This window comes from Orycteropus afer, unplaced genomic scaffold (genome assembly GCF_000298275.1).
Source record: "Orycteropus afer afer isolate SDZICR_OR568_19922 unplaced genomic scaffold, OryAfe1.0 scaffold00495, whole genome shotgun sequence".
Taxonomy (NCBI): Eukaryota; Metazoa; Chordata; class Mammalia; order Tubulidentata; family Orycteropodidae; genus Orycteropus; species Orycteropus afer.
This window is the reverse complement of record NW_006922082.1, coordinates 649,417-673,588: the sequence shown is the minus strand read 5'-3', so window position 1 is coordinate 673,588 and position 24,172 is coordinate 649,417. Positions and strand designations below refer to the sequence as shown.

At 53.4% G+C, this 24,172-nt stretch overlaps 1 protein-coding gene across 1 annotated transcript in view; it reads left to right on the top strand.

The window, feature by feature from the left end:
• The first annotated feature begins 7,837 nt into the window (after positions 1 to 7,837).
• The window catches only part of HDAC5 (histone deacetylase 5), a 30,798-nt gene continuing 14,463 nt past the window's right edge, over positions 7,838 to 24,172 (top strand). The window contains exons 1-2 of the mRNA XM_007955218.1: positions 7,838 to 7,859; positions 14,701 to 14,772. Of these exons, the coding sequence (XP_007953409.1) occupies positions 7,838 to 7,859; positions 14,701 to 14,772 (94 nt within the window). The remainder of the gene's footprint in view (positions 7,860 to 14,700; positions 14,773 to 24,172) is intronic.

Sequence of the window (24,172 nt, the reverse complement as noted above, 5' to 3'; positions counted from 1 at the left end):
GTGGGTTTGAACCGCCAATCTTTCTGTTAGTAATCCTGTGCTTAATCATTGCACCACCCAGGGACTTCTTTATCATTTATTATAGAAAAATTTATAGATATCTTTGACTTTCTCTAATTAGATAAATAATACAATAATATTGCAAAATTTCAGATATATAGAAGAAGATGAAAAGTAAAGGTAAACATTTTGATATAAGGCAGAATCAACTAGACGGCAGTGAGGTTTTATTTTTTAATATATTCTTTTAGGTGTTTTTATTTTTTTTCCTTATATCTATATATTTAGATATACAGATCTAGTTTATTGTTGTTTTTTACAAAAATAAAACAATTATGAATACTTATCTAGTTCTTGATTTTTAAGAAAACAATGTGTCACAAATATCTTTCCACATCAATATGAACTTATATAATTTTTAACGTCTAAATCTTTTAAGGAGCTCTGGTGGTATAGTGCCTAAGGCATTTGACTGCTAACCAGAAGGTTGGCTGGTCAGAATCGACTCAATAGTAGTGAATTTTTATTATTTTTTTTAAATTATTTTTAAGGAGCCTTGGTAACACAGGGGAGCTCTGGTGGCATAGGGCCTAAGGCATCTGACTGCTAACCAGAAGGCTGGTGATTCAAACCTACCAGCCACTCCTCAGAAGGAAGGTTGGACAATCTACTTCCGTAACCTCAGAAACCCAAGAAGGGGTCGCTATGAGTAGGATCTGACCGTATGGCAGGGAGTTGGGTTTGGTAGCACAGTGGTTAAAGCGCTCAGTGGCCTAACCAGAAGGTCAGTGGTTGGAACTCACCAGCTCCTCCGCTGAAGGAAGTTGTGGCAGTCTGCTTGGGTGAAGATTTACAGCCCTGGAAACCTTCTAGGGCAATTCTACCCTGTCCTGTAGGGTCTCTATGAATTGGAATCACTTTGCGCCAATGGGTTTGGGCTTTGATTGGTGGCACAGTAGTTAAAAGCACTCCACTATTGAGGAGTTGACTGATTTGGCTATTGCACAGGTTGGAGTTGAACAAGTTGATTATCCAAACCCAGCAGCCCATTCTGCATTTCCCCTATGGAACAGTTCTACTCTGTCCTACAGGGTCACTATGAGTTAGAATCCGCTGGATGGCAATGGTTTGGGGTTTGGTAAACTATTTCTAATAGTTTTCACTCAACAGATGTGTCCTAGTTTATTTGCCAATCCCCTTACTGTTGGATATTTAGGTTGTTTCTGACTTTTCACGTCTTTGCAAACAATCTCTTTTCTTCTACACTCATTTTTGAACCCAACATTATTTATTTCCTTACAATAAATTTTTGTTAGTGGAACTGCTGGGTCAGTGATTGTCTAGGTTTAATCCTTTAAACACACTTGGTGTCCTAAAGGGAGTGGTAGAGGAGGAGGGTACCAAAGTCAGGGACCGGAAGTCTTTCTTGCTCCAGTTCTGTCCTTTGGAAGGCCTTGGATTGTCACAACCTTGTCCCAGCCTTTTCCAGCTTTTTCCCACACTGGCCTGGATGCATTGTGTCCCCGGTCAAAGCCTGGCAGATTTAAGCCCTCTCCGAGTCACACACCCCTCTCCCCAAGCCCAGGTCCCCTAAGAATCGCTATCCCCCCGGCTCCTGCGCGAAGGATGGCGCGTTATAGAGAGGCTTGGGGAGACTAACATTGCACCATCCTCAGCTTGAAAAGGAAGTAGAGGAAGCTCAGGGAGGAGAGTGGTGTGTCCCAAGGGCCGAATCCCCGCAACGAGCCCCGCAGGTCCGGCCCCTGAAGCGATTCTTCCACTTCCACTCGCAGGTTCCAGTCCCTCTCAGTTCCCTCTTCCCAGCACGACTCCTGGCCGGGTACGGTCCCTTTAAGAAGCTGTCACGGTGGCGCTGCTGGCCCCGCCCGGCCGGGAGGGCCAAGAAGGAGGGGCGGGGTTGGTGGAGGCTGAAGCAGAGGGGAGGGGGGGGGGGTCTGAGTCTATTTTTAGCTCCGGGTCGGGTCACGTGACGGGACTGACGTCTCCGAATGTTGTTGTTGGTGGCGGCGGCGAGCGGAGCCGGAGGAGCCGCCGCAAAGATGGAGGAGCCGTCGAGGAGGTGCTGCCGCTGCTGCCGCCGCCGCTGCTGCCGCCGCCGCCCGCGAGGCCGGAGCTCGAGTCGCTGGGGGTGAGCGCGCCGCACCACCCCAACCCCAGTGTCCCTTGAACCCCGGCGCAAGAGGCGGCGCCTTCCTCCTGCTGTCGCTGTCCGCGAGCTCCCCGCGCGCGCGCTCGCTCCGCGCCCCCCTTCCTTCCTCCGGGCGCAGGAGTGCTAGCCGGCGCCCCTGGGGAGATCGCCAGTCAGGAGCCGGGCTTCGGGCTTGCTCGCGCGCCCCTCCCCGGCCCTCCCTTGCAGGGGTGCCTCTCTTGCAGGTAAGGGAGGGGCCCGCCTTCCCGGGACCCGCGCCCCTAAATGGCCCGGGGACGGGCTGGCTCTGCCTGAGTTGCGCCCTCCCCAGCAGCGCAGGCTGCGTTGTTGAGCCGTTTGAGCCTTGCACCTGGATTCTGTGCAGACCCCTTTTCGCTGGACACCGTTTTCTTGGTACTCGGAGAGGACGGGCGCTGCCCACCCCACAGCGTTTCTGCCCATACCTAAGAACGCGTCCTTGTCCTTGATTTTCTGTCTTCGACTTCCTTGCTTGAGGAGGGGGACTGCGGAGCCCACCCTACTTCTCTCCTCCATTATTCTCACCCACTCCTGGTGAGGCATTACTGCGTTTGTTCCCACCCTCTTCTCCCGTCTGACACCCCGAGCCAGAAAGAGAGCGAGAGAGCTAGAAGATTAAATGCAGCTCCCTCCCCTTGTCTGGGTGGATGCCCCCCATTTTTCATTCTGAGTCTGTATCTCATGGAGGCGGGGGCACTGCTAGTGCCTTGTAACTTGGGAGAGTCTGCTTCCCTACCCTACCCATCCCTAGGGCCCCAGGGAAGATGAGAGAACTAGCTAGGTGGTAGATAAGTAATTAATCTGGGATCCTGGGGGTGGGGTGGGAGGAGGGTGCCCCATCCAGGTAAGAGGTGACCACTTGATAACCCACTGCTGGGTGTCCCTAAAGAGGAAGTGTAGCAGTTGCAGTTGCTTTTTTCGTTGGGGGTGTGTGTGATTTGTGCTAATGGAACCTACCACTCTTCACAGTGACCACCTTGCTTCTGGAATTAGCTCTGGAGGTTGGGGGGTGGGGTGAATTACTGGGTTCAAGATCTAGTTGGGAGGGGAGGAACACCAGAACAAAAGGAGTCAGGAGATGAGGGGTCGAGGAGTCTTGGCCAGAGATACCTCCCTGGCCAAATTGCGTTTGAGGATTAGAGATGGGGCAGAGCCCTCCCATTAGGCTCAGAGCTCGAAGGCAGGGTCTTCAGCCCCTGATCCCCTGCTGGCTAGGGAGATGGCTGGGCTGGACTGGGCTGGGCTGGGGATGGTGGGTGAGTCAGTTGGGGGCTGCTTTCTTCTTCACTCCCCTCCTCTGCCTCCCTAAACACAAGGTTTGGGGAAAGCCTGGTACCCCTTTTCTTGAACTCTTTCTCTGCCCTCTGTCCCCATTGGACTTGGATCTGGGCTGTATCTTGACAAGGCAAGCAGGGGTCTCTCTGAATTAGGGGGTGGGCCCCCCAGCATCTCTACTCTATCCTATACACCCCAGGGGCCAGAGAGAAAGGTACAAGTTGTAAGTTCCTTGGGGGCAAGAGCCCAGGAAATGTTGCCTCTGTGGGAGCCTCCCCTTCTCCCCCATATTTCCTCCTTCTTTGACTGGATGGTGTAATTGGGGGGGGCAGCAGTATCACATGCCCCACCCACCCCAAGTAGCTGCAGAGACAAAGGTTTGCTTTCTGTTCCCTAGGGGTGGCATCTTAGCTATGTGTTTAGAAATGGGGCCTGGGGTTAGGGGGTCATTTATGTTCCTGCATACGGGATTGGGGGTCGAGGAGAGGAGCTGGGGGGTGTGCAGTTGCTGCTGAAGTACCAGCTGCTCTGTGATAATTGATTCTTCCTACTCACATCCCTTTGAGGAGGGATGTCTGGAGCGGCATCAGGCTCAGCCAGCCTGCTCGAGGATGCACTCTGTTGGTGGGGGGTGGGGGGGTGGAGGAGAGACAGTAAGGGGGGGCGGTTCTTGGCATTTCTGGAGCACTGTCGCTTGCTCATGAATGAAAACCTGATGCAACCCATGAGGGGGCCTATTGTAGCCGCCTTGGGTTCATTAAACTTTCAATGCTTCTCTTCACCCCCACCCTACCTCCTTCCCTATCCCCAGCCCTTTTCATCTTGCTGGGGACCCTGTCTGGTAGTACTGGGGGGGGGGGCAGTATCATTCTGACTGAGGTTTTAGGGCAAACAGACCCAGTCTCCTAGTCTTCACCCCCTACCTCTGCCTCCTCCCTCCACTCTCACCCCCCCCTTTTTTTTTTCTTCTAGAAATAGCAGCCTCCTCCATCTGGTTTGTGCAGATGCCTGGAGCTGCGTCTGAGCAGACAAACAGAAATGGGCCGATTGCAAAAATGAATTTGTCAGCCTGGTGCCTTTTTTTCCTCCCCTGTTGCCTTCCCTTTTCCCTAGTTTGGGGCCTGTCTGTCCAAGTCAGCTACCCCATACAACTCAGATCTTCCCAGGCTTCTGTTGGCCCAGTTTTGGGGAAGCTCAAGTCCAGGGAAGCTCCTGGGGGCTGAGGAGAGTGACCTACTACGGCCACACACGGGACAGGGCAAGATACAAGATCCTTAAGGCCTTGGATCCCATCCTTGGATGAGATGTCTAGGCTTGTTGGTTTTTGAAGAAGTCCTTGGGGCTGAGTGAAGTAATCTTAGGCTCGTAGCACTTGGTTCAGACTCCTGTTTGCCCAGGGTGTTACCTTGCTACACTTAAACTGGGGAGGGGGCCCCCTAGCCTGGTCTTGGACCTGCCTCTCGCAGGGCCAGAGCTGGTGTGTTGGGAGGTGGCTGTGAGGTAGTGCAGGAGTCCAGGTTCTAGAGACCCTGGTGGGGACATCTGACTCCCCAGGAATTTAGTGGGAGTTGTTTGAGGGACAAGATCCCTGCAAGGTGACGTTGTGAACTTGTGGCCTTTGGGCTATTACATTGCACCATGGTTCCCTCAACTGCCTGCCCTTCTCCTCCCACCTTCTGCCAGAGTTTTTATTGCTTATGAGTGGGGGTGTCTTGCTAGGTTTCTGCTCCACCATTCCAAGCTTAGCTGTGAGCTGTTGGGTGAGGAGTGGCTTGTTTCCCTCATTCTGCCTTGACCTGCTGTCCTGGCTAGAGGTGGGAGGTGGGTTTGGATCCTGGAGTCTGGCAGAGGTCTGTCTGGAAAGAGAGAGTTGGCAAAAGAGGTCCAGGTCCCTGGAGTCTGCCTCTTTATGACCCCATGAAAGCTGGGCTGTTCATTGTTTTCACTCTCAAGTGTTGGGGCACCCACAAGCCACAGAACTGCTGGTCCCCAGCTGCCCACTAACAGTCTCATATAATACTGGCCAGCATGTTTCTTTGATAGAGGAAGGAACAAATAGCTCAATTTTACCCATCAGACTGCCCTTTTTCCCCTTCATGCCCCACCCCAGACAAGAATCTATGCGTGGCCTATCAGCTCAAGAACGCCACTTTGTTTCCCAGGAGGCCTTGGCCTGTGACTCTTGTTCACTTCAGAGACTGGTGGGCAGTTGACAGACACTCTCTGGGGCTTTGCAGGTGAATGAGGCACAGGGGTCCTGCTGAGTCCTTCAGGGTGGAGAGAAGTGGAGCATGACCAAGGCCTGAGCCCACTGTGGGTTCTGGGAATCCTTCCTGTTCTCTTTCCCCCAGTGAATAAGGATCAGTACCTTAAGACCCAGAGATAGGGTGGGTAGGTGGGGGCAGTAGGGGCTAGGGGGCTGATCTTGGCTTGGTTTTTGTATGTCTGAGGCTTCTGGTCCTTCTGAACACCCTGTTATAGAGGTACCTTTCTCTAAGGAGATAGGCTGGGCCACTCGGACTGCTGGGAGTCGTGGGAATTTCTGAACTTGTGTTCCCCAGCCCACGGGAAAGGGTGTGAGCGGGACTGGGTGCCAACCCTGGTGTGGGCACGGGCTGAGCTGCCTGCCCACGCGGGCCCTGCCAGGACACAACAACCCCACCTGCCACATTCCTTAGCTTGGCCCGAGTCTTGCAAAGCCTCTTCTGTCCTCACCCCGTATCTGTATGCTAGGAGCAATTCAGCCCCTTCTACTCTACTTCTCCTACTTCAGACTATCTGAGTATACCTTCCTCCAGTTATAGGATCCACAATCCAAGCCCTGTGGGTGAGAGCAGGGGGCAGTGGCCCTGTGACTTCTAGATCTTCCTAGCACGAATGTGTGTGTGTGTGTGTGTGTTCTGTGTCCCTGCCACAGCTGAGTTTGGGGCTTCTGGGCCCCAAATGGAGCACACCCTGGGAATTTTTGATGAAAATTTAAGGCTTCCTGAGAATTAATCCTGCTGGGTTGGGAAGTGGAGCTGTCCCAGGGCGGGGGTGGGGAGGGAGAGCATTGATTGTCTTCTTGAGGGCTGGGGACTCCTAGCTCCTCTCAACCTTGCCTGATCACTTCCTGCTACCTTGCTTTCCTTGGGTATTGAAGGGCTGCCTTCATTTGGAAGAAAATGAATGAGATCATGTCTGGGTGGATCCTGGGCTGTTTAGGGATGGGCCCAGGTAGGTGTGTGCAGGAGACTTGAAGCTTGAGGACTAGCAGCGGGGCTGGAGGAGGGGTGGCGAGGGAACTGGAGAAATGGGGACAGGTTGGCAAACCCATAGTCCCATAATCCTTGGCTATCATCCATTACTGTATGGGACTTGGCAGGGCCACTGCTGGGTCTTTTGCTGCCTTTGTGCAAAGTGGAGAAAGGGTGGACCCAGTGTTCTGGGTGGACCCAGTGCGTGTCAGGCCCATGGCTTGCAGTAGAGCAGGGGCCAGATCTCATACCTTCCTGGGGCCAGGCATCCTTAACCAGGCACACCCTGGACAGTATACCCAACGACCCTGGTCTTGGACCCCTGGCCCATGTGGCGCTGGCTTTGGCATGGATGTTTCTGCTTTTCCAGATTCCTAGAAACTGAATGGCTTATGGGTAGAAGGGAGGCAGTTACCCTCTTGCTGTCACCCATTTTTTAATTTGAATGGAGAGATCCAGATAAGCATGTTCACATTCCAGAGTTAGAGTGGCACAAGGCTCAGAAAGTGAGGGAGAAGGGACTCACCCTTTGGAAGCCCAAGCTCAGGCTACTGGGGCTGGGATACCAGTTACTCCCTTAACCTCTACCAGGGAGCCAGATCTGTCCTGTGTTCTACCAGTGCTGGGGACAGAGTTCAGAACCCTCCCTGCCCTTTCTCTGTTGACGTACACCTGGTCCCACATCAGGCACCCTTGGGAGTTGTTAAGGTCTCCCTACCTGGCAGTGGACAGTTGTCACTTGAAAAGGAGTTTGTTTGCGTGAGGCCAGTGTAGCCATTTCCCATTTTCTTGGATGCTGGGAGCCTCACTGATTAGGAAGAAGCCAGGGTGCTGGCCAGTTCGGCGGACCCCCTCTGTGTCCCTGAGCAGGTATCCCTCCCTGTCTGCTCTAGTCTCCATCAACTCTCAGATTTTTGAATTGGGGGGTATCTAACTGTGCTCCATCTCTCCCCAGGGATGTCATTGTTCTGAGTGCCTGACCGCCTCACCCGAAGGATGGCCTCTGATGGGCATTAGAGGCGCGGTGGCCTCGGGCTCCCGTCCCGTCTGTGATTGTCTGCCCCTCTCGACATCACCGCAGCTCCACCCCCTCCCATCCCAGCCCCCAACGCCAGCTTCCTGCGGGCCCCAAGCCGGCATGAACTCTCCCAAAGAGTCGGGTAAGAACTGGGAGGCTGGAGAAATAACACGTTGGGGAAACTTTGGGTGTGATGGGCCGTATGGGTATCCAGCCCCAGTGCTCGGGGCCTCTGAGCTGTAACAGAACTGGGAGTCAGGAATAGAGAAGGGTTGCAAGTCAAGGACAGAGGCAAAGCTGATGTTTTGACCATTAGATAGACCTGGGAATTGCTGGGCTAACAGTCCCACCTGGCCCTGGGTCCGACTCTGTCCCCATGCCCGCCCTTTCCGCTTGAGGGCCTTAAATGCCAGCTCTGTCCTTCCTTGTTAGCAAGATGGGTAGGACTGATTTGCTGTGGGTGGGCCGGGGATGATGTTGGAAGAATTTCCTTACTGTATTCTGAATGCCTGGCTTCCGTTTTGTGGTGATGGCATCTTTCTTTGATAGAGTGTATCTCTGGACTGCACACTTTTTTTTTTTTTTCCTATACTTTTTTCTTAGTGGAGGTTTGCAGGGCCCCAGGCTTTGCCCTCTGTGTTCGGGGTGTGGTATGGGGGTAGGCAGGGTGACACGTTTATAGAGGAGTCTCCAGGTAGACTACTTCTCTGCCTCTTTATCTTAGATATAGTGGATTCCTTATTTGGGATCTTTGGCTCTGAGATTTCCCATTCCCCTCTGCAACTAGGACCCTGCCCAGTGCTGCCAGAAATAGTCCATGGGTGGGACGCCAGGCAGCTTTGTGCACGGGTGGGTTTGGGTGTGTGCCCATGAGTGTGTGTCCAAGTGGCCTGAGCTGGACCCTCAGGAGTTTCCCAGGGGGGTCATAGGTCAGTGTGGTCAGAGTAATAGCTGCCTTCTCTCCTTGGCGGTCTTCTTTCCTTCTGCACAGTCTTAAAGTGCCAGAGTGAATCTTGCTCAACTTTAACCTCCCCACGGCCCGCATATCCCTACATTGTTTTCTAAAAGTGTCGAAAGATATTTTGCCTTCTCAGATGTAAGGAAACTAGAGCCTAGATGAGATCCATTTGCTGGATGATACAGAAGCCACATTAGGGAGGAATGCAGGCCACTCCCATCTTCCATTTTCAGTTGGCTAGAGATCTGAGGTTATCTGTTATGGGGACCCCATGCTGGTGATGTGTAGGAGAAGCCCTGACCTGGGATCCTGGGGATTCTGGCAGATGCAGGGAAGCTGGGGTCTGTGGATTGGTTGACTGTGTGCCATTTATTGTGGTCAAGGCTGTGCCCCTACCGTTTTCTTTCTGCATTGAGTACACCCTGGGCATGGACTGCAGACAGGAAAGTACCAGCTGGAGGAGGCCAGGCTCCTGAGGCCCACCAAGCCAACTTTGCCTGATGAGCCCCCACCCCCACAGGGCTTGTGGTTGCCCCTTAGGTCTTCCTGCCTCTGCCCTTGCCTTCCTCTGACCTGTAGGGGCTGTGCCAGGGGTTAGACCTGGAGGGGTTGGTGTGCTTCCCATGCTGCAGAGTGGGCTGTCTAGATCTGACTTCCTGCTTCCCCCTTTTGGGCTGGGTTGGCCAAGGGAAAAGAGAGGCCTGTGGTGGCTTCTCATGTGTCCCTTGTCTATCTCTACTGGATGCTCCCTGCTCCTGACAGGGCCACTTGTGTGTGCCCAGCCATAGGGCCAGCTGCTCTTTTCCTTTGAGCTATGGTGACCTGTCCAGAAGCCACTTCCAGTCTCCAGTTCACACTGGAGCTGGGTTTAAACCTTGGCCAATGGATCAGAAGCCACCCAGAGGCAGCAGTTGGTGGCTGCTGAAGAATGTTTCCTTGCTTTGGGATTTTATTCCATTGCAGCGAAAGACTAAAATAATCAACCCAGGATAGATGAGGTTACTGGGTTGCCTTTCCAGACACTGGTGGTCCCACTTCCCCTTGCAAGCATTTCTGCTGGGCCTGGGAAGAGTGTGGTGGTAGCTGGAGGTGACCCCAGCCCAGGAGGCAGACAGGGGGACTGGGCGCTGGGCCCTGGCCCCTAAGTGGGCCTATGGAATCAGCCACCCCGGTTGGCTTTTTAGCTCCCCCCCCAGTAGGGGGAGTGGCTGTTTTCCTGTGTTTGGGAGGGAGTGACTGAAGGAGGGGGGCTTTCCCCCGCCCCCAGACTGGGATTGTTGAGAGGCCAGGATCAGGGCTTGGGGTCATCCCCCTGAGGTCCTTCCCATAGCTTCCCCTGGGTTCTGGGACTGACTCTTCTAGTTGTGGGGTTCCAGCCCCTGAACTAGGGAGCCAGCCAGCCTCCACCCAATTCTTCCTCATCAAGGAACTCAATATCTGCTATTCCCAGAGCTCAGGGTGGCATCTGGGCTGGGGCTGTGGGTGCCTGGCATCAGGCATAAGCTTGCAAGCCATGTGCCTTGGGACTCTGCGGAAGTAAAATGAAACCACGATTGTAGCCTGAGCACGCAGGCATCCACTTCCTCTGCGGACACCCCATTGAGAGCTTCTGGAGCCCCAGGAAGGAAGGGTATGGGCCACAGAGTAGGGACTGGGGCAGGGGGAATGCTGGGAATGGTTAGTTCCCAGGGTCTGGGTGTCCCAGCCCCTGCACATCTCCCACCCTCTGCTCCCACACCCCTGAACTCTGGTTCTTCTTTCCGTGGTGTGCAGAACAGCAGGGCTGGGTAAAGGCAGGAGATTTCTGCTGGCTCCTTGGCTTCCCCTTAGTTCCTCTCTGTGCAGGAGCTCTTCCATTTGGCAAGTCCTTACTGAGTGTCACCAGCACCCCATGCCCTGGGCTTGACCCTATGGAGAACAGAAGAAAAATAGACGGTCCATCCCTGCCTTCAGAGTAAACAAGTTAGTAAGAGACCGTTCAGGGTGAGGGGCAGCAGGTGGAGACTAAGCAATGTACTCCCTAGCTGGGCTCCCCCTTCTTCCTTAGTAGTGGGAGCTTATCTATTATCTCTGGGCTGGACTAACACCAGCATCTGGCCTTATTTTGCCCTCCTGAGGTATGGGCAGAGGCCATCCACAGGGCCACCTGTTTCCCTGAGGAGACCCTACCCAGGACTCTGGCTTCTCTTTAAGCAGAAGGGGCTAGAGGATTGAAGTGCTGATCATTGCTGCATGTTCCCCTCAGTGAGGACAGAGGACTGATAGGATCTACCCCTGCTGGGCTCAGGCCACCAGCATGAGGAGCAGCCATGGGACTGGGGCCCTCTCCTGCTCTGTCACTGCCCAGAAGAGAGGGCAAGAGTGAGGCCGGCAATGGGAGCCAGTCTGGGTGGTGGCTGGGTTCCTTATCCCCAGCGTGGGAGGGAGACAAGCTTCTTAACAACACCTGCCCGCCAGCACCTCCCAGCACCCTCCACACTTTCTCTCCTTCCCTTTCCCAGGAGGGAGGGAGGAAGGGCAGCTGCTCCCTCCTTTCTGGGTGACCAGAAAAACTGGGGCATGGGCATGGGGTGGAGCCAGGAACCTCGGCGTCCTACCTCCCAGCCTCGGGCTCTGCCTCTGAGCCCCTGGGGAAGGCAGGCAGCCAGCCCTGAGGAGGAGAAAGTGGGTCAGCGCTGGCGTGGGACAGGGGTCTGGGAAGTGGACTCCCGGTGTCTTCTCCCCACTTGGATCCTCCAGCACACATCTGTGCTCCCCACAGATCAGGATCTGCTCTGCCCTCCTCTTCCCTGCTCCATCATTCCAAAGGGATTGAAGGCTTAGAATGGGATGGTCAGAGGAGGCAGGGTCAACCCTGAGGGGAAGTGAGAGATGCCAAAGTAGGTTTTCCCATTTTTCCTAGACATGGTTCCAAATGAGAGGGTTCAGCCAGCACGGGACTTGGCACGTGGCAACTCTCGGGCAACACCGATGGGCTCTGGCATGACGGGGCTCAAAGAGCAGGAGAGAAATGAAGGGCAGGCAGGCATGATGTCTCCAGGGCAGCTGGCACCCCACACTGTCTGGGGTGCTCCTGGGCTAGCCCTTTGCTTTTTGTGTTGTGGGGAAAGCAGGCCTTGTTTGAAGGAGGGGCTCCAACCCAGCCTTTTGGGCCCAGGAAAGAGAACTTGGAAGAGTTCAAGGAGCCAGCATTGGGCTCTTCCTCTCCTCTATGTTCAAAGGGAGAGGACAGTCTAGGGAGGTTGGTGCTGGCTCTGGATGAAGCTTATATGCTCTATCTGTGCTCCATAGGGTTTGTGGGGTGACACCTTGGGGAGCTGGGTGGGTAGGGATAGAGAAGAAAATCAGTCAAGGGGAAAAGGGACATGGCAGGAAGGATTGAGATCAGACATAGGGAGGAGCTGTAGCATCATCTGAATCTCAGAAGAAAGACACTGATCCTTACCTCAGACCCTCTCTTCGCTTCCCCTGGAAGATTCCAGAAATTGCATGGAAAATTGGCTGTGTCTGACACTTTACTTTCTACTTCTTGCTGTTACTGGAAACAGTAACAGTGATGGGAGCTGTCCTGAACCCCTAACTCTGGTCCCCTCTGGCTTCCTAGTCTCCTGGGTGCTCCTGTCTTCCCTGAGCAGAGAGCCCTCTTTCATTGGCTTCTGGCTGCCCTAGGTTCTGGGGGCCCTGCTTTTGAGTCATGATAACTGATGAATTCCCTCTCCTCCAGAACAGGCTCTCCCATCATACTCTCTTGTGCCAGGGGCAGGGAGAGAGAGCCAGGACAGGGCTAGCCAGCCGTTCAGGTTGCTCCTAGCATGAGTGGGTAGAGTCCTGGGCAGGGAGGGGCTGCTGTCCCTGGCGTTTGGGCTCCCTTTAGTCTGCTTCCCATCACCTGACCAAGGCCTTGGCTTCTCTCTTGAGAGGACCTGGTTGGCAGGGTCTGAGACAGGGATGGTAAACAGGGTCCCCAGACCTATCCTGAGATGCCTGCTAAGGCCAAGCCCCTGTGGGGAGCACTACTCCATCTCTTTTTTTTCTACAGTCTTCTCTGGCTAAGAAACTGATGCTCCAGGACCCCGTTTAATTCCTGGTCCAACCCCCCCCACCACCATGCATGCCCACCAGCCAGTGTGGTGGGCAAGCCTGCCTGTAACCATGTGCTTCCCCACCAGTGGGCAGGAGGCCCCTCTGCTGTCCCTGGCTGGCAGAGGCCAGCTGGGAAGACGGGCTCCACGAGCCTCAGCCACTGTGTCCTTGGTTGGCCAGCTCCTCCTTGGCTCCCGTGAGGTCATCCAGTCCAGAGAGAGGACAGGTGTCCCTGGCTCCATGCCTGGAGTTGGGGGCAAGGAGGGGTCAGGAGGGGGCTCTAAAATAGCAACTGTGACATCAGGAAGGGGGAGGGGGATGCAGATCCAGGAATAACCAGGCTATTAAAAGGCTCCAGTGAGGTCAGGGGGCCAAGTGAGATCTCTGCACCAGTGGGAGGCACAGCTCGAGGATAAAGGGTGGCCAGTCCTCATGATGCCTCAGCTCCAGAGCCCAGTAGGGCCCAAGAGTGGGGGTCGCTCTTCCAGGCCTGAGGACAATAGGGAAGGGCTGGATGCTGGTGGCCTCTTGACTCTTCTTGGAAGGACTCCAACCTCCAGTCTGGTCCTACTTGGGTCTGGGGTCACTGTGTGTCTGTTAATGGGAACCCTGGCAGATAACGTGCACTCCCTTCCATGGGGGCAGTGGGCTGTGCTGGTTAGAATCAGCCCTCCTATTTAAGCAGTGGGCCTCAGTTTTCCTATCAGTACCTGTCTCCTGAAGTCAGAATGCAGAATAAATGAGGCATGATGCTGTTAGTGTTGCACCTAGTACATTGCCTGGGAAGCACTACCTGTGCTCTAAGAATGGGTGAGTGCCATGAGATTCCCTTCCCTGGGCTTCGAGGAGCCCTGCCCAGGAATAGTCTTCCTGCCCCCTGGAAGGATGCTGAACAGCTTCTGGAAGGGATGACACAGAGTGAGTGGGAGGCACCTGCCACTTAGCTGCTCCTCAGGGGTCTCCCTGCTGGTTGAGAGAGTGGGGATGCACCTCTCAGTTGGGGGGAGTAGGCGGGGCGGGGAGGGCTGTGTAGGAGCAAATAAGACACCCATCTGGCTGTTGAAAAGGCTCCAGGGAAGGTCCAAGGTTAGGCCAGGTGGCCTTGACTGCCACCCTCTCCCAGACCCTCCCAGTTCCTTTACCTCCCCTGGGCAGCAAGAGGAAAGACAGGATGGAAGCTGGCTTGTTGGTCTCCAGTCCCTCGCCTGCCACGAGCAGCAGCCAGAACCGCTCCGAGATCGGGTACCCCAGCCTATGCCTGTTCCCAGCCCAGCCTCTGGCCACCCAGCTCTGTGGCCTTGGTGCTGAATGCAGGCCCTCCCCCTTCCCATCCCCCTCACTGGGCGCTTCCTCCTGGGGAGGAACGCGCCTTCCCCCTCCCCCCATGGGGCCTCCGCCAGGCCAGGAGCCCTGGCAGCCGGCCGGCGGCTCCCTGAGCATGCTCCACCTATTTATAGACAGGGCCCTCCCCCAACTGCTATTTCAGTCTCTTGCCAGCTGCCGGCGGCTCATTCGGGAAGGAGGAGCAGGGAGCCGGGCCCAGAGCTGTCACCCAGCGTGAGGAGGGAACACAGAGCCCGGTTGCCCGCCTGAGCTCCCCTTCCTGTCCCCTGAATGTTCCACGACACCCCAGCTCAGGGAGCTGGGGACAGGCCGGTGGTGGGTGCCCATCTATTGGAGAGCTAGGCCTGCAGCCCGGAGCCTCTAGGCTCCTCCCGCAGCCAGGAGTAACCGGCCGGATGAGGCGCCTCCCACATCGCGGGTCCCAGCAGCAGTGGCCTGAGGGAGTCCCTGAGCAGTGAGGGCCCTGCCTGACCACCTTCCCACTGGCTGGCTCCCGCCTCAGGCGGCCCTCTCCCTGGCATGCTGCTGGTGCCCAAGGCCCAGGGGCTTGTGGAGATGCTGCAGACCATCTACGAGACGGAATCCTGTTTCTCAGCAGATGGAATGTCAGGCCGGGAACCATCCTTGGAAATCCTGCCTCGGACTCCTCTACACAGCATCCCTGTGGCAGGTAGGTGCCTCTGTGTGCCGGCCTCTGCCATTGGGCATCCCTGCTTCTGGGACTGAGCACTAGATGCTGGCCTTGCCTAGACAGGGTCCCGCTTAGATCTTTCATCAGAGCTTTGTTGCAAATATATGAGGTGGGCGGAGCCATACTCTCAGAGGGGGACTTCCTGGCCCAGAACCTGCCCTCCCACCACGCCCTTGGCTGCACTCTGTGTCTCTGTGAGTCCCTTAGGCTTCCGGCAGGTTGGTATCCCTGGTGGGGGCCGAGGGTTACTAGAGCATCCTGGCCTACTTGGCACCATGGTCAGAGGGGAGGAAGTGGGTCAGCAGTCTGTCTCCAGGCTGCCCTCTCCCCAGGCTTGGGCAGGGAAGGAAGCCATAGCTGGCATGTCCACAAGAATAAAGGCCCCAGAACCCCTCCTGCTGGGTCCTGGGGCCCGGTGGGTAAGGTACTGCAACCTCTCCAAGTCCCCAGTCAGAGGGGTTCCCTAGGAATCAGACACTTGGGAAGGAGACTCAAGGTAGCTGTGGTTGAGTTAGGCCAAGGTCTGGCAGCTGGAATGTTGGGGGCCTTGGCTCTCCGCTGTGTCTCTTCTCCCCCCAGGCTTACCCATCTCACGAGGAAGGCTTACTCTGGTTTAGAGGACTTGAGAACCCCCTAACCTTTCCACCTTCTCAGCAGAAACATTTTTGGCCCTTAGCTGGGGGTGGGGTCCCTTAGGGCTGGGCCACTCCCTCCCCTCCACAGGAACCTGTTGGCAGCATCAGGCCTTGCTGGCACAGCTTTCCCACCAGGCCGGCACCACAAGATACTTCCTCCAGGGAGGGGCCTGCTGGACTCCTGCCTGCTCAGCCCCTCCTGGCAGTGGGTTGGCACTTGGGTGTAGGCATCTGTGTGCGTGTGTGTGCGTGTGTGCGTGCGCGTGTGTGTATGGGGAATCCTTGCCTCTGGATACGTGGGTGTGGGTCCCAAGCCTCAAATTAGAAGAGGTAAGCTGTGTGCCTCTGTGGGTTCCTATGGTCTGGCCCTGAGCTGTCCAGGGATAAGGTTGCAGCTGCACTGCGCTATGTCAGAGGATGTGTGTTTTGGGAAGATTTAGAAAACTGGTGGAACAAATCTGCCTGGGCAAGGATGCTCATGAAGGCTTCTAGTACAGAGGCATGACCCTGGCAGTCAGCCCTGCAGGGTCCCCTGGGCTGGGGGCATATCCCTGAGGACAAGCCCTACAGATCCCCACACAGTCCTTTGGGATGGGGGTATAAACCTACAGAGATGGTTGTAGCCTTGGTCTAGTTGAGTCTACAGCTGTACCTAAAGGCCCTGCCTGCTATCCCTATCCCACAGCCTGCAGCAGTCTTGGAAAGCGAAGCGCTGGTTTGGGGGCTGCTTTATTCTGTTTGGTGGGTGCTGTATAAATCCACCCATTCTGATCTGTTCCCACTGTCCCTTGCCTGCCAGCAGCAGCCGACAGTTGGCTTTAACTTTGTTCTTCAGCTTGTTCACTTATCTCTTTTCAAGTTAGGACCCCAGAAACCTTACAAGCTGGGTTGCTGCCCATCCCCTCCCTAAGCTGCCTGCTGGTCCACAGACTCCTGGCCATTTCTCTCCAGGTCCCTGTCCTCCCCCAGGACTACCAGCTTCTAAGTGGTGGTGTGGTCCATGCTGGCAGGAGGGAGGCATGAGTCACCTCAGTGGCTCGGGGACAGGGCTAAGAATGTTCCCCCTGCGCAGCTCTGATGCTGTGTCTGTGACGTGGCTGGGGACAGATATAGGCCCGGAGCTCTGCTGCCTTTTTTTTTTTTTTTTTTTAACTCTGGAATGTAAACAGATGTTTCAAATAGAAACGCTTTAACCTTTGGGTTAAAAAAAAAATCCACCCCAGATAAACAACACTGCCATGAGGGCCCGGACAGCCTGGTGTTTCCCTTCTCCCTCCCCCCTTCCCTCCTCATCTCTTGATCAGTCTCCAGACAGGATGCAAAGCCTGTGGCTGAAAGAGCAGGTGTCCAGGGACACTTTTTTGGGTGGTATTGACCACAGGCCTCCCTGGCTTGAGGGAAAGGGGTTCTCCAGGGTGGGTGCCGACTTGCCACCTCCGTCAGCATGTCTTTGGAACCTATTTTAGGGGTTTCCCTTGCACTCAGAACTGTCTTGCTCACTGCTATTTCCTCAGCACCTAACACAGTGCCTGGCACATGGATGAATGAATGATGGCATGAAGCGGCTAGCATCCAAGACTGGTGGCAGTATTCCTGGGTTCTATTCTGGGGCTTGGCTCTCTGGTGATTAGATAGCTATGGTGAGATGCCCCAGTGGGTGAGCCAGAGCCTTAGCCAATCTGAGGAAGGGGACAGATTGCAGCTTCTAGTGGTGATCAGAGGTCCCTCTTGACCAAGGGGTCTGTGCATGCCCCCTGCCCAACAACCCAGTGCACAGTGGCACCAGCAGCATCCAGCTTGGCCTCTGGTGTGGGATTCCCCACCTCCAGGAGAATCCCTGACCTCCATTCTGGGGGCCCTGGATTCCCCTCTGCCCTAGACTGGCTCCAGCTGATGCTTGGGCATTATGCAGAATGTTATGGGAAGGCATGGAGGGGGTGTTCCCCTTCCCTGTTGGAGGGTGTGACTGCTTGTGCCAGGAATGGATGCTACGGATGTCAGGAAGTGCATGGGGTTCAGGTTTGGTGTTTTCCCTGGATAATCTTATTCCTGTTCTTCAGACCAGAGTTTGGCTCTGTGGAGTGTGTGTAGGTGTGGGCATATGAAGAAGTTAGGAAGAGTGAGACTAGGGTGGGAAGGGAACTAACATTATTATAGTTTACTAAGTGAAGGAGCTCTGGTGGTGCAGCGGGTAAGGCATTTGGCTTCTAACTAAAAGGTCAGTGGATGAAACCACCAGCCACTCCACAGGAGAAAGATGAAGCAATCTGGTTCTGTAAAGATTTATACCCTTGGAAACCCTATAGGGCAGTTCTTTCTCCTGTGGGGTCGCTATGAGTCAGAATCAACTCTATGGCAGTGGATTTTTTGGTTTGGAAGTGACAAGGGTATTTATTGGTGCTTTCCTTGTCTCATTTAGGAAGATACTAATAGATAATTGTTAAGATATTAATAGCCATCTTTTACAAATGGGAAAGCTCAGAGAAATTAAGGAACCTACCCAAGGTCACAGAGTAAGTAACAGACAGGATTCAAACTCACGTCATTGTGTAGGGTCTCTGCTAACCCACACAAATGCTTCTATGCTAATTTTTTAAAAGTGCACCTTCTAGGTAACTTCATTCCCATGTCAGTGTGCATGGCGTGGCAGCTGGCACACGGGCTAGATTTCAGCCTCACGCCCCTTCAGATGGGTGCCCTTGTGCAGTATATAACCTGCATGACCTTATGTGTGGCCTTGTCTATGTACCTCCAAAGTTTGTGCTTCTTTAGTTCTAGAGAGTAGAGCAGCCTTACAATGCTCCTGAGGTTTCTAAGAGGAGGCTTCAGTTTCTGTAAATACTCGGGACTACTTGGTTAACCATTTCCCTCCCTACAGGGATTTCTGCCCGAGGTAAGAAGGGGGCCCAGGAACAATTGAACAACCTATCCTACATAGACAGCCTCCCTCTGCCCCTATCCCCTCCTACCTCATCACCTTGTTTTTGAGGTCCTCAGCTGTCCCTAGCTGTGCAGCTGCCAGATAGGAAATCAGATTAACTGTGTCCACACATACAGCTGTAACAGCTGTCGCTGTTGGGTCGGCAGCAGAAGGGGACTCTGTGGGGCAGTGGTTCTCCAGCTTTCAGTTGTATTAAAATTAACAGAGGAATGCACCAAAACGCAGATTCCCAGACCTTGCCACCCAAGGGTTTGGATTCTGTAGGTTGGCCCAGGAACCAGCATTTTTTATCACATGGTTGTGATGTGAGCAGTCTCAGACTGTGCATGGAGTAAGAGCTGTGTGCATAGGGACCATAGGGCCCAGCAGCCTGCCAAGGGCACCCCTACGAAGCCCCAGTAGGCCCCGGGACTCCTGGGAAAGGGGCTTTGCACCCACCACGGACCAGAGCTGAGTCCAGCTCCCAGCATCCTGGCTGACAGGAGAGGATGTTTTGAGATGCCATGGAGCAGGTGTCCAAACCCCAGGTAGGGCAGGGGATTATGGCGAGAGGCCAGGTGGGCTGGGCGCCCTTTGAATGATCAGGGCTGGGTTGTGCTCTGGGGCCCCTGCTGCCCTTCCTCAGGTGTGGAGCACACAGTCCCACAACAGCTGCCGACTCCGAATGGTTAATGTGCTTTTTAATTGCCGGTAGCTTTGTGCTCAAGTATTTCCTGGAAATGGCTAGGCTGGGAGGAGGGAGTCTACTTCTGTAGAGAGCATCCCAAGACCAGCAACCAAGTTCACCTTCGCCAATTAGAGAAATTTTGTGCTTCCTCTGGGGCTCTGTGTCCCCTAGGCTTGAACCCCTTTAGAATCACAGTCTGCCTCAAGGTTCAGCTCTCTTCTGCCCTGCACTCCCAGCTCTGGGGTTTTCGTGGCCAATCAGATACCCTTGTCTAGATCCTAGATGCTTAATACTGAGCTTGGCTCCTCATTCCAGCTCTCATTAAATTCCCAAGCATCCCTCAGGGTTTCCCTTCTGTTTTCCAGTGGGAGGCAGAGGAGCCAGAAGACTTGGGATTAAGCCCTGGCTCCTCCTCCTCCTTTCCAGGTGACCTTGGACAACTTCCCCTCTGGCCACTTTCCTTCTCTGTTGACGTAGGGGAGTTGAGTTGAGGATCTCCAGGGCCCTTCTGTATGGACATTCTAGTTGTTTCTGAAGGCAGTTTCATGTATGTCCTACCTTGAGAGAAGAGGGACTTAGGTTTCCCTAGCACTTTCCCTGGAAGGATGTGGAATAGTACCAGGGAGAGAGAAGTATCGCCTGCAGTGGGACAAAGGGAGGTAAGAAACCAAGCTAAAATTTTAGACTGCTTAAGCTGGGAGCCCCAGAGCAGGGACCAAAACTTGTACATGTGGGTGTGCTAAGTAAGGCTTTTGAAGGACAGGAGGGACCCTGCTGTTCCAGACTGAGCTGCAGAGGGACAGACAGGGTGGCCCCTCTTGCAGGTGGCGTGAAAGATGGGATGGTCCAGAAGTGCTGGTGTTGGGAGGAGGGTTATTCCCGAAAGTCCTCCTCTGTGGATTGGATGCAGCTGCTGACCACTTTGTCCCACTTTGATTGGGACAGGACCACAGAGTGGCCCTAAGACAGTCTGAAACATGAACTTAGACCTCACTCTTGGCAAGTGTTTGAACCTGGCATCCTTAGGTAGAAGCCAAGCTGTCTGTGAACTTGGCCCCACGTAATGCTAAGTATTCTGTGTGTTCTAGAAACATAAGTCTGAGAAGAGCCTTTGCTATACTGGCAAAGGGGTCCAGGACACCAGAAATGTGAAAAGCCCCTACCTTACTACAGGGAGCCCTTCAGTACAGGCAATCCTTATGAACGTCTGATTTACGTAAACCAATAGTTACAAACCAATCCCTGTAAAGCCTATTGTATTAAAAATTCAAGGTACACACAGTGGTTTATAATAAGAAATGGACACTATTTTGTGGCACACATCAAAATGTTATTATCCTTATTACTGTATTATGTTAAAAATGTTTTAGCATATCAGGAAGTGTTTCTTTAATGTTTTTATGCATAGAAAGGTATGTTATTTACTATTTACTGAGACGAGTATTTGAGTAACTGACAATACGAACCATACCTAGCTGTTTTGACGTATGGACAAATTTGACTTAAAGACAGATTTAGCAATGGAATGCATTCATAATCCAGGGACTACCTGTAATTCAAGGAGGGACCCAGCATGTTAATAATAGCCCTGACTCACATCTCTTGAGAGCTTACTGGGCCCTGGGCCAAGCTCCTCTGCATGGATTGTCTTTTGAGCCCAGCAGCTTTGGGAGGCAGGTAGTATTATGACTCCATTTCACAGATGCCTGAATGAGCACAGGTAGGTATTCACCACCCTGCCGTAGTAAGTGGCAGAGCCCAACTTGGACCCTGGTGCTCGCTTACTCCAGAGTCCTGCTTAACCATTAGGTGATGTGCACTCACTCGTATTAAATGAGGAGTTGTGGAAATTGCTAGGTGAGAGTCATACCCACCTTGCATGTGTGGCAATGTCTGTCTGAACTGTGGCAGAACCTGTGGAGCCTAAATTGGCCTCACTGGTCATGTAAAAGCCCAGAAATAGATCATGGGAAAGCCATCCTTGGTGGGGAGAGGTCATCGACATCATCTGATAAGGAGTTTGAAATGCTATTCTCTCCTGCCTTCTAAACTCCCCGGAGGCCAAGACACAGGGGCCTTTTCCCATTCCCCAAAGAGACAGAATGGGTTAATTAGACACTTAAAGAAGCTGCTGATTTCCAACTTAGTGAGAGCATCCTGGGGGCATGGGTGCTGGTGGAAGAGGCAGTCCTGTAGGGTAGGCTGCCAGCCCGTTGCTCTCCAAGGGGCCAGTTATCCAGGGCAGTAGCTGGGATGCCCCTCCTAGGCTGTACATTTTTGTGTGAAGAGGGAGCCTACCTGCGCTGGGAGTCAGGACACCTGAGTCCCTCCATCTGCTCCATTGCTACAAAGTGTATAGCATCTTCCACAGAACAGACTCTCTAGGCTTGGTTTCCTCATCTATGTAATGAAGGGGTCAAAGTAGATGATCTTATAGGTTCTTTAACCCCCTCCCCTGCTTTTTTTTTTTTTTTTTTAAAGCAGCTCCTCAGATCCAGAGATTATTTGTAAGGTCCTCATTTTTGGCCTGTGTAGATATTCCAAACAGCATAATATACCCCTGTACCTCCTGTTCTGTGTACCCTGGACCCTCTCCTCTCCCTAGACTTCTGTGGTGGCTCCTGGAAGCAGAGTCTTTTTAGAGCCGGTTTCTAAGTTTCTTTGTTTGGCTAAGTGGGTTCTCACACTAGGGCTCCTCCCTCCAGGGCTTTTTGGGGTGTGGAGGGGGGGATTGTCTTAGTTATCTAAACCAAAACAAACAAACCTACTGCCATTGACCTCCACTGGGTTATCAAGGCAGTAAATCTCTACAGAAGTGTGTTGCTTCTTCCTTCCACAGAGCAGATGGTGGGCTTGAACTGCAAACCTCTGGTTAGTAGTCACATACCTTAGGCACTGCATGGCCAGAGCTCCTTAGTTCTCTAGTGCTGCTATAGCAGAAATACAGGTGGGTGGTTTTCACAAACAGGTTTATTTTCTCAGTTTAGGAGAAGTCTGAATTTAGGGTGCTGACTCTAGGGGAAGGCTTTCTCTCTCTGTCGGTTCTGGAGGAAGGTCCTTGTTCCTCGGCTCCTTGGTAATACTCATGCAGCTTGGCATCTGTTTTCCCCCATTTCTACTCTCTCCTCTGTTCTAATCTGCTCTTTTTATATCTCAAAGGTGATTGGTTTAAAAAACACACCCTGCACTGATATGGTCTCTTAACAAAGAAAACGCCTTCCCAAATGGGATTATAACCACAGATACAGAGAAGGAGCCCTGGTGGCACAGTGGTTAAAAGCGTTTGGCTGCTAACTGAAAGGTCCACAGTTCAAACCCACTAGAGGAAAGACAGTCCGCTTCCATAAAGATTAAAACCAAAAAACCAAACTCACTGCCGTCGAGTTGGATCCAACTCATAGCGACCTCCTTGGGTTTCCAAGGCCATATCTCTATGGAAGTAGATTGTCCAGTCCTCCTTCCGACTGCTGGCAGTCAAATGCCTTTGTCACTATGATACCAGAGTGTCCCGCATAAAGGTTATAGGCGTGGAAACCCTATGCGTGGTTCGCTATGAGTCAGAATTGATTCGACAGCCGTGAGTTTGTCAAGGAATCAGGGCCTATTGCAAAGAGACTTGGAATCCTTGGGAGAACATAAAATAGGTTGAGAATTCAGTGTTTAGAAGGATGTAGAAAAATGTCCTCCCAAATTTCTTGCTTCAAAGGATGTGTTGGTAATGATTTCCTCTCTTTCTTTCCAGCAGGATTTATATTAGTTAAAAGTAATCTCTCCTTGAAAGTTTAATGGAATTCACCTATAAAATGTCTGGGCATGGTGGTGTTTTCTCTGTGGGAGGAAGATGAGGCAGTTTGCATCCTTAAAGATTTACAGCCTTGGAGACCCTACCGGGCAGTTCTGTTTTGTCCCATAGGGTCACTATTAGTTGGAATTGACTCGACAGCATTGAGTTTGGTTTTGGCTATAGGGGTTAGGATTTACAATGCATATTTTTGTGGGACACGATTCTATCCATAACAGGGACTAAAATACCATTTCCCCACTGGTCACAGGGATTCAGGATTAGTGACAGCATCTTCATGAGGGGGCCTAGAACTGGGCAAGGGTTGTAATGTGTTCAGAGCAGGCTTGGCTTTGCTTGGGCAGCTAGATTTGGTTCTTACTTTGAGCCCTTGTCCCCAAGGCACTGCTAAAACGTGCTCCTTGTGTCCCAGAGCCCCTCATCTGCTTCGGGGCAGTGTCCCTTTGCCCAGAGCTGTGCTGGCAGTAGCCCCAGAGGTTTCTCGTAAGTACCTGCGTCATCTTGCCCAGAGCAGCCAGGCTGTCCCAAAGAATCTTCCATGGAAGATGGGCTGATGGAAGTCACGGAGGCCCAGCTGGATGGAAACAAAGTGTCACTAAGGTGTCACCACTGCCTGGTTGTGCTCATGCACTGGCCAGATGCCCCTTCTGAACCAGAGCCTGGACTGAGATTGTAGGAATATGTGCGGGGCAGCTCTGATGGCTAGAATTGTGAGACCCCCCTCCCAGCTGCCCAGGCGGGCCTTCTCCCTGGAGGCAGTGGTGGGCAGTCTTACGGAAGAATAGGCACAAGATGCAGTTATCTTCTGTTCCTGACACTACTGCTCCAGGAGGAGTGGTCAGAGTCCCCTGGAAGGGGAAGAGTATTGAGTAGGCCCAGGAAGGATGGCCCACCTCTGGACCCCTCCCAAGAACCCCTCTTCCCCCTGCAGGGGTCGCTGTGTCAGCTATCTGGCCTCTTCTCTGTGCCCTGTGCCTTTCTGTCAGCTTGTGGCACTGGGGTAGGGTAGAACTCAGGGCCTTGACCTCCCACATGATTCCTCTCCTGTCCTTTTAGAGGGGCTCTGGGCTAGCCAGAGCTCCCAACCACCAGCCTCCCTGGGGAGCAGTACCCCTTTTACCCTCTTCCCTTTCTGGAGGTCTTCCAACCTTCTGTGGTCCACCAGGAGGAGCCCAAGAACCTCCTGGTATTATGACACACCCACTTCCCCTTCCAGGTGCTTGGTTCTGATAGCAGCTGCTGCCACCTGCCCTGCTTGTGCCTGGCTGGCAGAGGACACAGATTCCGGCAGGGGGCAAGGCCAGCTAGGCTTCTAGGTTCTCTGCTCAGCAGAC